The 14,812-nt window shown below is 41.1% G+C and overlaps 1 protein-coding gene across 8 annotated transcripts in view; it reads right to left on the bottom strand.

Annotated features, from left to right (window-relative positions):
- Nucleotides 1-14,812, bottom strand: part of Zranb3 (zinc finger RANBP2-type containing 3) — a 144,825-nt gene that overhangs the window by 71,077 nt on the left and 58,936 nt on the right. For all 8 annotated transcript variants that reach the window (XM_052200483.1, XM_052200485.1, XM_052200490.1 and 5 more), the window contains one exon: nucleotides 11,511-11,596. In XM_052200483.1, the coding sequence (XP_052056443.1) occupies nucleotides 11,511-11,596 (86 nt within the window). The remainder of the gene's footprint in view (nucleotides 1-11,510; nucleotides 11,597-14,812) is intronic.

The raw sequence follows: 14,812 nt of genomic DNA on the forward strand, positions 1-14,812 counted from the left end.
ACCCGGTTAGGAGTCACTTCCCTCCCTACAGCAGATGGGACCTGGGAATCAGGCCTGGCAGCAAGCACCTTCACCAGGAGTCATCTTACCAGCCCTAGCTATCTATTCTTGAATAACTACCATATTGTCATGCTTTATCAGTACGACAGAGCCTTCTAGCCAATTTTTCTTTTTGATGTTTAGGTTATTTTGGGTCTCTTAAAATTCCATACAAAATGAAGCTGGTCATGGTGCCACACACCTTTAATCCCCACGCTCAGGAGGCAGAGAAAGGCAGATCTCTGAGTTTGAGGGCAGCCTGGTCTACAGAGCAAGGTTCAGGACAGTAAGAGTAATACAGAGAAACCCTGTTTCAAAACAAGACAAGACAAGACAAAGCAAAACAAACAAAAATCCATATAAAATCGACTTGTCTTTGCCATCGGTCCCAGTGCTGAGGCAGGAGTGGCAGGATTACTGCAATTGTGAAGCCACCTGGTCTACACAGTGAGGTTTAGGCTCGTCAGGAGAACACAGACTCTATCTCAAGAAGTAAAGCAAAGTAAAAGAGATAAGGCAATAGAGTCTACAGGGCATGGTAACTGACTGGATATTGGCAGTAAGATATAAACTTTCAGGGCATTTTTATTTTTCATTATCTATCTATCTATCTATCTATCTATCTATCTATCTACTTATTTATTTGTATTTTGTTTGTGTTTGTGTGTATGTACATGTGGGGCACATGTAGATAGCAGAGGTCAACTTCTGGGAGTGGGTTTGCTCCTTCCACCTTTATGTAAGTTCTAGGACTCAAACTCAGATTGCTAAGACTGTGTGGCAAACACTTTACCTATTGAGCCATCTCATACGTCCATAGGTGCACGTTAAAAAACCCAGTCTGGAAACACTATTCTGTACAAGTGTCTCATCAATTTTAGAGAGTAGATGGTACCCATCAAATGTCACTAAGGGAAGTGAGCTCTCCGGTTATTGCCCTAAATCTCCTTCCCTCAGTGTATACTTCTATACTCACAACCACAAAGCTTACCTCCCTGTCCCTATTGATATCTTTGCTTGTCATTTATTTTTGATGTTAAGACATCCTGTGCTCCAGCCACCCTGAGTAGAGAATTTCTCTCTTCTCCCTGCCCTCTTCCCCCGCCAAAAAAAGGCATCTTTTTGCAGCAACACAGACCATTGCAGAAAGCCAAAACTGTTGAAAATGCTGAGAATAATTGACTGGGGTGGCCCACCTCAACTGATACACTTACAACACAACCCCAATACCTGAGAGGGCTTGGAACAATTGTGAGAGACAGATAACCAGGAATTCTGTAAGACTGTGTCTTCTATATATGACAAAGAAACTACACCCATGAAATCTCAACAGTATGGCTGCCCAAACAAGACCTCAACAATGACAGAACTAGACACACCAAAGGGGACACGGAAAATCTCACTGGGCCCCATCACTAGATGGAGAACTACAGGCACCAAGCAATGCTGAGTGAGGGAGAGCTAATCCTTCCCAGGGAGGAGCCCCTAAATGATGATTCAATACCCAGTGGTAAGCCCAATAAGCATATACTAGAAGCAACATCAGAATCTAAAGTTGTACTTATGTATTTATTTGTTTATAATCCATTAGTGGGCCTTTTCTCTTTCTTTCTCTTTCTCTCCATACACACACACATATACACACATATAAAATATATGAATATATAAATATATAAATACAATTTTGTGTGTGTGAGTGTGTGTATGTGTGTAACAATAATGATTAGAGGAAAAAGAGTTCACGAATTTGAGAGGGAGCAGGGAGGGGGCACAGGAGGAGTTGGAGGAAGAAATGATGTAATTATATTTTAATTAAAAATAAAATTAAAACACACAAACAAAAGATATATTCTTCAGCTTACATATCATACCATGATACTTACAGTCTATATCTGATAATCAGCAATAATGCTGAATTGTGGGGAGGAAAAGGGCTGAATGCTCTATTTACTATGTACTATTTTCTTCCCAATTTTAATTTCTTTTTTACTTATATATATAAGCACACAAAATTTGGACTGAAGAGCAGCAGTTAAGAATACAGACTGTTAAGCCGGGCAGTGGTGGCACACGCCTGTAATCCCAGCACTTGGGAGGCAGAGGCAGGCGGATTTCTGAGTTCGAGGCTAGCCTGGTCTACAGAGTGAGTCCAGGACAGCCAGGGCTACACTAGGACCAGTGTTGGGTTGCTAGACCTCACGCTGGGCAGCTCATAGGCACCTGTAACTCCAGCTCCACAGGCCCTGAAGCCTCTTCTGGCCTCGGAAGTCACTGTACTCACGTGCATACACCAGCACACAGACACACATATAAATACATAATTAAATATAAAACAACCTTATGAAAACATAAAATCTTCATATGCACCCAGTACCATGTATAAGCACCATTTTTTACTACTTGCTGTTAGTAGCAAGGGTGAGGCTACAAAAATAGCAGTATGCAGCTATGCAGAGAAAGTGTGGTCAAGGTGTGTGTGCTGATCTCTGCAGGCCATGCAGATGCAGAACTAGGCTTACACCAGGCACAGGGGTCTTCATGTACGTGAAGAATTGTCTTTGCAGCAGTCACAGGCTTCTTCTGGACCAGCAAGGAGTCATGTATACAGTTTGCTGCAGATACTGTCCCTGCCTCACTCAGTCCTCTCTCTCCCTGGCTCCCTCTTGCCTTGTGATTTTTTTTCTTTTCTTTCTTTCTTTCTTTCTTTCTTTCTTTCTTTCTTTCTTTCTTTCTTTCTTTTTTTTTTTACTTTTAAAAGACAGGGTCTCCTGTAGCCCAGGGTGATCTCAAGTTCAGTATGTATGTACCCAGGATGACCTGTCAGTTGTTCAGATTACAGGAGTACCTCAATCAAACCTACTTTCAGAAATTACTTTTTGGCTAGCACATGACATTTACCTACTGTTTTCTAGATATCATTCATATATATATATAACTTTTTACTCATTCTTTATGAATTTCACACCTTACACCCCAATCTCACGTATCTCCCTGTTCTTTCATATCTGCCCTCTGCTTTTGCGACCTCCTCCCTGCCCCCCCAATAAAAATTAAAAAATAAAGTAAAACAAGTAAACCAAAGAACAACAGCAGCAACAAGAAATCTCACTGTGGAAGTTGTAGTATGACACAGTGTCCCACGATGCACCCCCTTGTCCATGCAGTATTGTAAATGTTCACTGCAGTGAGTCATTGCCCTGGTTCGAGGCCTTGGGCTTCTGCCACACTATAAATAGCGGATCCGCCCTGGGACTCCCCTTTAACATCCTGCTGTTGCCCTGCATCATGGGGAGCCTGTGGCTGTGGTTCTGGATAGCGGTCCCCTCACACACTGCAGTAGGTCATAGACGGGGTACATGTAGGCTGGGCCAACTCAAAGCCCTGGATCTGGACCTGGATGGTGGTTGCGTTGGTTAGCCTGCCAGCTCTCCTGGACTCACACCACCAGGGCAAGCTATCCAGCACTGCCCAGGCCAGCTCATCCAAAACCGCAGAAGGCAGGGGTCAGGGTCAGCTCTCCTGCTCTCCTGCCATCAGGGCTGCCTCACCTATACCCATGCCACCAGAGCCAGCTCAGAGCCATAGTTTAAAAGAACATTTTTATTAAAGCAGAACATACACAACTTCAGAAACTAAATGAAAAGACCTCACACAATATGGAAACTTTGATGTATGCTCTTGGCTTCAAAATCAGGCTGGATGAAACAAAAAGAGAAAACACAAGTTTGCATTTGGGGACTGAGACAAGACAAATATCTCTGCAGCCCAGAAACAGAAGAAAAGTACAAAGCCAGCAGGGCTGAAGTAATACATCTAATCATTTTATGTCTGAGAACAGAGATGAGGGCTAAGAACTTAGGATTGTAGCAGTGAAGTGCTGTTATATAAGTTTATTACACGGTGAGTTTTCTAGAAATTGTAAGTGAGGCTCACTAAAGGGATTATTGTACATTCTGTTGAAAACTCAACTCAGAATACTGGAAACCATGCTGCTGACCTGAAAGCACTCTGATGGCTAAGCTGTGATACACATAACTGTAAATTTATTAACAACTATTTAGACATATCTGTAGAACACTGGCTACCATCTGATCACAGTTTTGGAATACTGGCTACCATTTGAACACAGCTGTGGAGTGATGGCTTCCATCTTATCACAGCTGTGGAGTTCTGACTACCATCTGATCACAGTTGTGGAGTGATGGCTACCATCTGATCACAGCTGTGGAGTGCTGACTACCATCTGATCACAGCTGAGTAATGACTACCATCTGATCACAGCTGTGGAGTGCTGACTACCATCTGATCACAGCTGAGTAATGACTACCATCTGATCACAGCTATGGAGTGCTGACTACCATCTGATCACAGCTGAGTAATGACTACCATCTGATCACAGCTGTGGAGTGCTGACTACCATCTAATCACAGCTGTGGAGTGATGGCTACCATCTTATCACAGCTGTGGAGTGATGGCTACCATCTTATCACAGCTGTGGAGTGCTGACTACCATCTTATCACAGCTGAGTAATGACTACCATCTGATCACAGCTGTGGAGTGCTGACTACCATCTGATCACAGCTGTGGAGTTCTGACTACCATCTTATCACAGCTGTGGAGTGCTGACTACCATCTTATCACAGCTGTGGAGTGATGGCTACCATCTGATCACAGCTGTGGAGTGATGACTGCCATCTTATCACAGCTGTGGAGTGCTGACTACCATCTTATCACAGCTGTGGGGTGATGACTACCATCTGATCACAGCTGTGCAGTGATGACTACCATCTGATCACAGCTGTGGAGTGATGGCTACCATCTGATCACAGCTGAGTAATGACTACCATCTGATCACAGCTGTGGAGTGCTGACTACCATCTGATCACAGCTGTGGGGTGATGGCTACCATCTGATCACAGCTGTGGAGTGCTGGCTACCATCTGAACACAGCTGTGATATATTAGTTTCCATATAAACAGCAATATCCACAATTCTAAACACATCACATTTTCACCAATTTTATGATTTATATTTCTCTAATTTTATATATGTGGAAATTATAGATGTGCAGCAGTTTAACTTTGGTGGCATATAAAATAATAGTGCATAATATCAAAATTGATGAAGTTTCAGATTTCATATAACCATAAATGTAAGCTTCTTCATTACACTCATTTTTAAATTGTGTTCTAATGCAGTCTTTAACTATTCACATATTGACTTTGAAGTGCATGTTTACAGTTTTCTTAAACTTTCTACATTATGGTAAATTCTTTATTGAAATTACATACAGATATATGTGGCTATCCCTATGAATTTCCTTCTGGTACAACATGTGGTATATTGTACATTGATTATGATATGTAGGCATTAGGACAACAGGGCTGAGAAATGCCGCTCTACGACATAAGGCTTTCTTCACTTACGGCTACTGTGCAACCAGGTTGAGAAAGGACAACCTGAGCATGTCTGCATTTATGGAAAACATTGAACTGTTAATCAGTAATCTTCTAAAAGGACAGAGCACCAGGTGTAGGTGGACTGACTCATGTCCTACCAAACACTTTGGGAAGAAACTATCCCCGCTGTCTAGGAAGACAGCTCAGGAAAGTGACTGCTGTTCAACCACGTGGACTGGGCTTCGGTCCTCAGGAGTCACTGTTCAATTCTACATGTGTGAGAATGTATTGGACTAGCTTTTCCTTTGGTGACACAATGACAAAAGCCTAATTCCCTTAACCTGCGACAGGTCTTTACATCTGGACTTATTCCCCTAATCAAATTCCAATAAGCTCTGTGAGAGGAAACACTCTCACTTATCTCTTTGTCACTTGCAACCCTGAAACAATGTCTTAACTACAGTAGCCAATCAACAACACAAGGCCACAGTGCAGCATTGCTCTAGATACCCTTCCCAGATATGTCACATTTTTATTTGTTAAAATACTCAAGGAACAAAGAAGACAGCAACACACATGCTAACATGGAAGGGGGAAAGCTTGGGGCTTCAACCCTAGCCAGAGAGCTATAGACAATTCAGAAATTCTGAGAGTGGGAGAAACATCGTCCCAGGGATGAGCACACCAACTGGTTATCCGATAGCAAATGGTCAGCCGTGAAAACACACACATACAGTAACATCATACAGATGCAGAGGATGGACTCATGGTTAGGAATATACACACCCCACACAGCAAAAACTAAAGAAAAGAGGCCATGAGTTTGCAGGGTGGTGGTAGATGGGAGGTATTAGAAAGAGAAAGGGGAAAGAAGAAATGATGTAATTATTAACTCAAAATTAGTAAAATTATAATAAAAATCATATATAAAAGAGAAAAATATCTTTTCTTTTTTTTTTTTAGTTTTGTTGAGACAAAGTTTCTCAGTGTATCCTTGGCTATCCTAGAGCTTACTGTGTAGACCAGGCTGGCCTTGTACTCACGGAGAACTACCTGCTACCCCCTCCTGAGTACTGAGATTAAAGTTGTATATTGCCACTGCCCAGCAGGGACAATGCTTCTTGAGAGATGACTTTTAATTCCATTATATCCTGTGCTCCCTGTCCTTATGTCCCAGCGTCCCAGTTTCACAGCTATAATCTTGTCTTACAGCAGCTCTATCTGGATCACTGAAAACCTCTGTGCTTGGAGGCTGAGAGATGGCTCAATACTGAGCAGAGCTTTCTGCTCTTGCAGATGACACGAGTTCAGTTCCTACCTGTGTCAGGTGGCTTTCAATCCCCTGTAATAGCTGTGACTACAGGTCCAGGGAATTGCTGTCTCTGCCCTCCAAAGGACCAGTGCTCATGTGCACAACTCCTCTCTCCAACATACACATAATTTAATATAACTCATGTAAAACTATATTTTAAAAAAATGGTTCCCTTTCTGCTCCAGCCATGTGGCTGCCTTATCTCCTACTTGCCAAGATGATGCTGGACCCTGCAGGACAGTATCGCAGACATGCTGTACAAAATGTTCTGATCCTAAGAGGAAAGGATAAGAGGTGTTCTCTACAAGTTGAAGATTTTACTAAATGTCTCACGGATGCCATAGTCCTGTTAGAAAAATGTCAGAAAGAAAATTGAACACTGAAAGAACGTCTAACTGCTCACCATAATGATTCAGCCCTTTATGAAAGAATACAAACCAGAATATCTCGAGGAGAGGGAAGAAGAATGGGAAATCCTACTGAGAAAAGGCTACAGAAACTCCCAACAAGCATGTAGGCAAGTATTTAGTTGAGTCAGAAACCTTTGTATTTATGGAAACCATTTATAATGTTAACCACTGACTGGAAGTAATAGACAGAAAGAATGTTTACTTCATACTCATTGTGAAAATACTGATATTTTATGAAATGAAAGTCTTTATTTCAGAGTTCTGATTTATTAAATACAAGATAGGAGGAGAAAGTAAAATAACAATAATTCTGGTTTCTGCTCATTCTTTTATGTCACCTGCTCATCTACCCACGCTCTACCCTTCTCATCACAATGTCCAGGCAAGCGGTGCCTGCCTTCATGTCATGACCCACTTCCGGTTCTCACACCTTCCTTGCCCAGGCTGACTTCTGAGTGTTCCCAGGATAACTACACCTCCTTGTCTTTCAGGCCATAGATCGATCACAAGTTGATACAGAGCTCCCAATATAAGACAGATCTGACTCTAGGCATACTGCGGGGATATACCACATTGCTGTGGAAATACACCATTGACAGCACAGGCTCCACTACTAATCTGTCTATGACCTCAAATGGCTACTCAGCATCACTAATAAGCCTGTGGTACTAATCTCACTGTCTTAGATCACGGCAACTTTCAAATTCTTAACCCCCTACTTCTTCATTTCTTTGAATACAATAAACTGCCTCTCATTAAAATATGTTCTTGCAAGCCCTGTCACTCTAGAACCTATGGTATAGGTTCAATAATACATCACTTGTCAATGCTAACGCCCTCACTGAAACCATACTACAATCTCAATATGCCACACAACTATAAAAAATAGTTATGTCCATCCTATAACAAATATTTATGCAGAAAAATGGTCAAAATTATAAGGGACAAAAGTGTTAATGTTTTTGATACAATAATCTCTTTCCAAAATATATGAATTTGCTTACTCTTCTATTAGTTTTGAACCATATAAAAATATACCCTAAAAACAACAAAGAAACTTGTAAATCTGCACACATGATCGTGCCACACTTTATAACTTCACAGTGCATAGGCTGAATAAAGAGGTGGAGAACATTGCTCAATGGGTACAGAGGTTTAGATTAGGGTGACGAAAAGTGCTAGAAATGAAAAGCTATGGTTCACAATATGAATATATCTAAAGATACCAAACTATATACTTAAAATGGTAAAATAGTAAATGTTCTTACATATTTCTATTGCAAACCAATGCCTGCAGAAGACACAGAGAAGGGGAAGACACCCACAATGTCTTCCTATTACATTCTGATGAACAAGATTGTAATTTGACTCCTACCTAGTCCATCTTTAGCTAACTCCTGACTAACTGCTTTTGTCTAGAGACCTCAGTTTAGCCCAGAATACTCAGCTGAATATTTAGTTCCTCAAGGGGCACAGTGGTCTCTCTTGTTCTGGTTTTAGCATATAGAATTCCCACTTTCTGAAAAGGAAAGAAGTATCTTTACTCACAGGATGCTTCCGAGCTGTCTTGACTGGTACGCACTGGTACACTTGGCCATCAGACCTTCCCCTTCCTCTCCCCACCCTCCCGTGACAGTCATCCCTAATTACCTGGTTATTGCAGACTTGACAATTCAGTGAAAGCTTGGATCATTTTGACCCCTCGAGCATGAAGGCTTGTACATTCTGGCTGAATGTATGTCTGTGCAGCACAAGCGTGCCTACTGTCTGCAGAGGCCAGAGGAGGATGCTGGATCCTCCACAACTGAAGTTACAGATGGTCATTAATTGTCATGTAGGTGCCAGAAATTGAACCTAGGTCCTCTAGGAGAGCATCCAGAAATTTTAACCACTAAGTCATCTCTCCAGCTTCCTAAAAATAATTTCTGAATGAATGGATTAATTAAAAGTCAAGCCAGAGGCAGTAGGTGGGATGAAATTACCTCATACACCAGCTCAGTATAGGATGATTCAGAATCAGACATCCGTGCAAACACAAATGCAGAATTTATATTAATTCGTATTTAACTAACCTCAAACACACCTGGAGCATTCAGCACATTAACTGTTTACTTCAGAACTGAGCCATTTGCTCACAGAACAGACAGCCCTGAATTTAGCCAGAGGAAGAACACTAAATGACACAGTGCTGGAGAATATATGGAGGTGAACAGGACCCTGATTATGCTGATAGTGGACCTAACACCTTGAGTATATAGTATCAATTAGCATTTCACTGTCTCAAGAAAATTTAGACAATAATTCTCTTTAGTAGACTTGGGATAGAACTTGATGAGTTCCTCTTGGGACAATTTAAGTTCTAAGCACAGTGTAAGAGAGGACAGATATGTCTTCTCAAAGCATAGTTTTGTTTTTAGTTTGAGACAATGTCTGACTACTTAGCCCTGGCTGGCCTAGACGTACGTCACTGTGCAGACCAGAATAGCCTCAAACTCAAAGATCCACCTGCTCTGCCTCCCCGGTGCTGGCTAAAGGCTTGTGCTACAACATCCGGCTCACACTTAAGGACAGCTCCTAATAGACCATGCTTGGCTGCGTTATTCACAAGTCTTCCTTTTACAAGCAAAGGAGCATGTATTAAAGTTGCCACTTCTGAAGTCTCTCATTTTGCCAAGAAAAATGTATAGAAATATAAAAGAAAATAGAAATTGGGGTAAGCAATGTAACACCGGAAGGTCCACAAGGGTCTAAGTGGGCTCCACACCTTCTCTCGCTTAACCATTGTTGATCAATTTATTCCCCGTGCTTCATTCTCCAGCTCTTGTATTTATAGCTGCCTCTAACCAGAACTCACGAGAGTGACGGCCATGTGGCATTCTGAGTAAGAGTGTCCTGGCTGAGTAACCTCTTTTCTCTGCATCTCAAATCAAGCGGGGTATGTGGTTACTTACACCTTAAGTTCGTTTTTAAGACTACACTTGCATTAGCATGCTTCTATAGGCCTTTACTTGGGAATTTAATAAACTTTTTAAAGACAAGATGACATGCTTGATCGAGCACTTCACATAACTTTATTTTGAACGCAGCATGACATTTTAAATATAAAATATGGGTCCAGGGTGGAATTTGCATTCTCTAAAATTGTAGTGTGAAAATGACACCTTTCCAGAATAAAAACACTGTGGAAGAAAATATAGCATCCCACGGCCTAACTTAAAATGCCAGGAAATGCCTTGATCTGAATCAAAGCTTATGGAACCACAGTGCTTTCAAGGTAAAGAAATAAAGGATTAGAAAGACTTCAGAAATGGATGTAGAAGACATTTTCAAAGGGCTGGAGATGGTGCAGCCCTTATGAACACATACGGCTCTTACAGAGAACCTAAGTTTGGCTACCAATGCCCAAGCTGGATGGCTAAAACTCCAACTCCAGGAGATCAGACTCACCTGCTCTGGTCTCCATGGCTCCCTGCACTCACAAGTGTATATACCTATTCACAGACATTCATATGTCCACATAATTACAAAGAAAGAAGATGCCTTTGAGAAGCACAATGTTGATCTTCAAATGACTAGCAAGCAGAAAACAGAAGATAGCCTCCGCAATCACACATTTCACAGAGACGATATATTTCTCTTTGAAATACTCTTTATACTCGTAAGTGAGGTACACACTTCTGCTCTCCTATGACAGATACTAATCAAGAAACAGACTGTAGGACAGATATGCAATTAGACATTTAGCTTCAGATTTCAAAAGCTCAGGCAGTCTTGCTCTGCCTGCTACCTGCCTGCCTGCTTGCTTGCCTGCCTGCCTGCCTGTCTGCCTGCTGCCTGCCTGCCACCTTGCTCCCTGCATAAGAGTCACAGACTCACCCCCTGATGCTGTAAGCAAGCCCTTAATTAAATGTTGTCTTTCATAAGTTGCAATGGTAATGGTGCCTCTTCACAGCAATAGCACAGTAACTGAGACATCACTGTAACACCAAAACCTGCCTCATCTAAACCTGACACCCCACACAGTCAAATGAAAAGCAGGACAAGACACCTCCATGCACATACTCAAGAACACATTCTCTTTCAGCCTTGACATGGATGAAGGCAAGTCTAGCCTCTAATAATTCAACTGATTTTCTTACCAAGTGCTGGCATTAAAGGCACGTGCCACTATCCCTAGGTATTTCTTTTACATTATACATTTGTTACCCAAACAAGGTTTTACTTTAAGGAATTCTTACACAGGTGCAACAAGTTTGAAAAACCACCGGAATAAGGAATGGCTAACAGGGTGGAATGTTTAGAGTTTTAAATATGTCCAGATAAAGACTTATGGAGAATGGTTATCTTACCTGATATGTGCATTGCAGTATCTCTTAGCATACTCGATCCAAGTTCCGAATTTTTGTGGGAAAAGAGCCTCAATCTGCATGAAAAGCTGTAACAGAATATCCTCAATATATTACAATAGTCTCAAGTAAGTTGTTATGATGATAAAAGAATTTAATAAAAATAGTAACAGGCATAAAATCAAAAATACTTCTTCCTGAAGGACTTTCCTTCCTTCTTACCTCCATAGTATCCATTTTTCAGGGATAATAATTATGTTTTTCTAAACATAACATATATATGTATGCATGCATGTATGTATGTATATACACACATGCTTACACTTTAAAAAAGATTTCTCTGCAGCCCCTGTATGTATTTATGTGTGTATATGTGTGTGTGTATGTGTATATACTTTCACTCACATATAGACGATCATAATATTATGGTACAACTAAAATCTTACTGTAAAAACATCATAGGCAACGTTTTCTTTTAATTTTAAGAGGTATATAAGCAATATACTATAATAACAAAGAATTCTTAAAAGGATGAATAACCATCTATTATTGTGTATATGTGATAAAATTATCAAACAGATGCCTGATAGTGAATGAACAGGCTGTTTCTGTCTTTTATGCAGTTACAAACATTAGTAATTTCACAATTATATTTGTGTATATATGCTACATATGAGTACTAATGATCTGTTTATCTATCTATCCACCATTTACATGTATTTGTTTGAAATGGGGTATTTATGTAGCCATTATGTATCCAGGCTGGCCTCAAGGGGGAACAAAATACCCACAGAAGTGTGGCGCAGAGACTGAGGGAAGGACCATCCAGAGACTACCCCTACCTAATGATCCATTCCATATACAGTTACAAAACCCAGACACTAATATCGATGCCCAGAAGTACTTGCTGACTAGAGCTGGATATAGCTGTCACCTGGGAGGCTCTGCTACTGCATGACAAGTACAGAGGGGGACACTCTTAGCCGGCCATTGAACTGTGCACAGAGTCCCCAATGGGGGAACTAGAGAAAGGACCCAAGGAGCTGAAGGGGTTTGCAGTGCCATAGGAGGAACAACGATATGAGCCACCCAGGACTCCCAGATATCCCAGGGACAAAAACATCAACCCAATAGTATACATGGTGTTACCCAGGATTCAAGATGCATAGGTAGCAGAGGATGGCCTTGTTGGACATCAAAGGGAGGAGAGGCCCCTTGTCCTGGAAAGGCTCGATGCAGCAGTTTAGGGGAATACCAGAACAGGGAAGTGGAAGGAGGTTGATTGGGGAACAGGGAGAGGGGAGATGGCTTATGGGACTTTCAGTGGCTGGGGACCAGGAAAGGGGACATTTGAAATGTAAATAAAGAATGTATCTAAATTTAAAAAAAAAAAAAAAGAAACAAAAAAGGAGGTTAAAAAAAAAAGTTTACTAAAGTTAGGAATACATGAGGACTATCACCACCATCACAGAGATACAAAGTATTACAGAATGATACTACAAACAACACCAGCAAATCAGATTCCTTACATCAAATAATCAGAAAAAAAAAGGAGTGCTGAAAAAGACACTCTGAACATGTGACTGTTCCGAGACTAAGTTCCTAACTACCTATCTCACCTGAACTATAATGGCCTTTAATTTGTCTCAACTTTCCAAAGTGTAGCTACCAAAGTAAAAAAGAACTACTGTTCTGCAATGCAGTATAAACATATCTCTGGAGGAAGCTCACGAGCCAGCTAGCCAAGAGAAAGTAGGGAGCGCCAGAATCAGTGGGGGAGTCCCACTTCAAAAAAATTAGGTAGAGGGCAGATAAGAAAGATAGAAGGGGGGGGAAAATCAGTTAAGGTTTTACCATTGGAAATGTAAATGAAAGTCAGGCGGTGGTGGCGCACACCTGTCATCCCAGCACTCTGGGAGGTAGAGGCAGGCGGTTTTCTGAGTTCGAGGCCAGCCTGGTCTACAGAGTGAGTTCCAGGACAGCCAGGGCTACACAGAGAAACCCTGTCTTGAAAAAACAAAAACAAAAAACAAAACAAAAAAAAAAGGAAATGTAAATGAAGAGGATATTCAATAAATAAAATTAAAAAAAAAGAAAAAAATATAGTAGGAATTCCTTCATAAGTGAGGGGTTGTTTTGTCCCTCTTTTTTCTTCCCTCCCACCTCTCTCTCACACACATATACAAACACATAAACACATATGTAAATATAACTTTTATTCTCTTGTAGTAATTGTCTCTGGAGCTTACTGCCTCCATCTGCTAACCTAGGTCTACTCCTGGAAGTTTCTAGTTTCTGCATAATCTAATCAAGGTGTACAAGGTTTCCAGCCTCTGATACTTACTACTGAATAAGCTCACCCCTTCCTACTGATTTCTGGGTGGCTGGTTCAATTCAGTTGTTCTGGTTCAAACTTCTCTCCAAACTGACTGATTCACACTGGCTCCTCTCAGCTTCTGACTGAATTGTCCCGCTTGGTCTCAAACTAACTTCAGAACAACTTTTTTTTTTTTTTTTTTTTTTTTTTTTTTGGTTTTTTGGATTTGGTTTTTCTGAGACAGGCTTTCTCTATATAGCCTGGATGTTTTGGAACTCACTCTGTAGACCAGGCTGGCCTTGAACTCAGAAATCCGTCTGCCTCTGCCTCCCAGAGTGCTGGGATTACAGGCGTGTGCCACCACTGGCTCCTTAATCGGCTGGCTCCTTCTCATTCTCTGGGTCATTTTGTCTTAACCTATGTCTACTTGTTTTCTCTGCAATACATCTCTCTAAAACTGTCCCAGTAAAACTGTCTTCTCTCTCTTAAACCAGCTCTTTTCTCTCTGTTCTCACAAGAGTTGGGCGTATCCTACTCTGTCAAATCTTTCTCTGATTCATCACTTTGCCTGCCACTCAACTAGACATCACTTTCAAACACGGGTGCTTCCTTCTACAAACTAACTTTACCTCCATTGTTTGGGATTAAAGGTGTGTACTAAATGTGTGTGTGTGGGGGGGGGGGCACATTATAGTCAGAGGAGTGACACTGTTTGATTAAAATTTCCCTCATACACACACACACACACACACACACACACTGTAGATCAAATTTCAATCTTAAGATGTTGTTACATAAACTAGATAAAGTAAGCAACAAAAGAGCCTCAGGAGCAGATGTGAACAACATTACAAACATGCACTAAATAGATTTATAACAGCTGGATTAAAGCACACCTTTGATCCTACCGCTCAAAAGAAAGAAGTAGGCAGATTCATGTGAGTTTGAGGCCAGCCAGAGCAACAGAATAATATCTTGGGTCAAACAA

Source organism: Apodemus sylvaticus, chromosome 12, assembly GCF_947179515.1.
Source record: "Apodemus sylvaticus chromosome 12, mApoSyl1.1, whole genome shotgun sequence".
NCBI lineage: Eukaryota > Metazoa > Chordata > Mammalia > Rodentia > Muridae > Apodemus > Apodemus sylvaticus.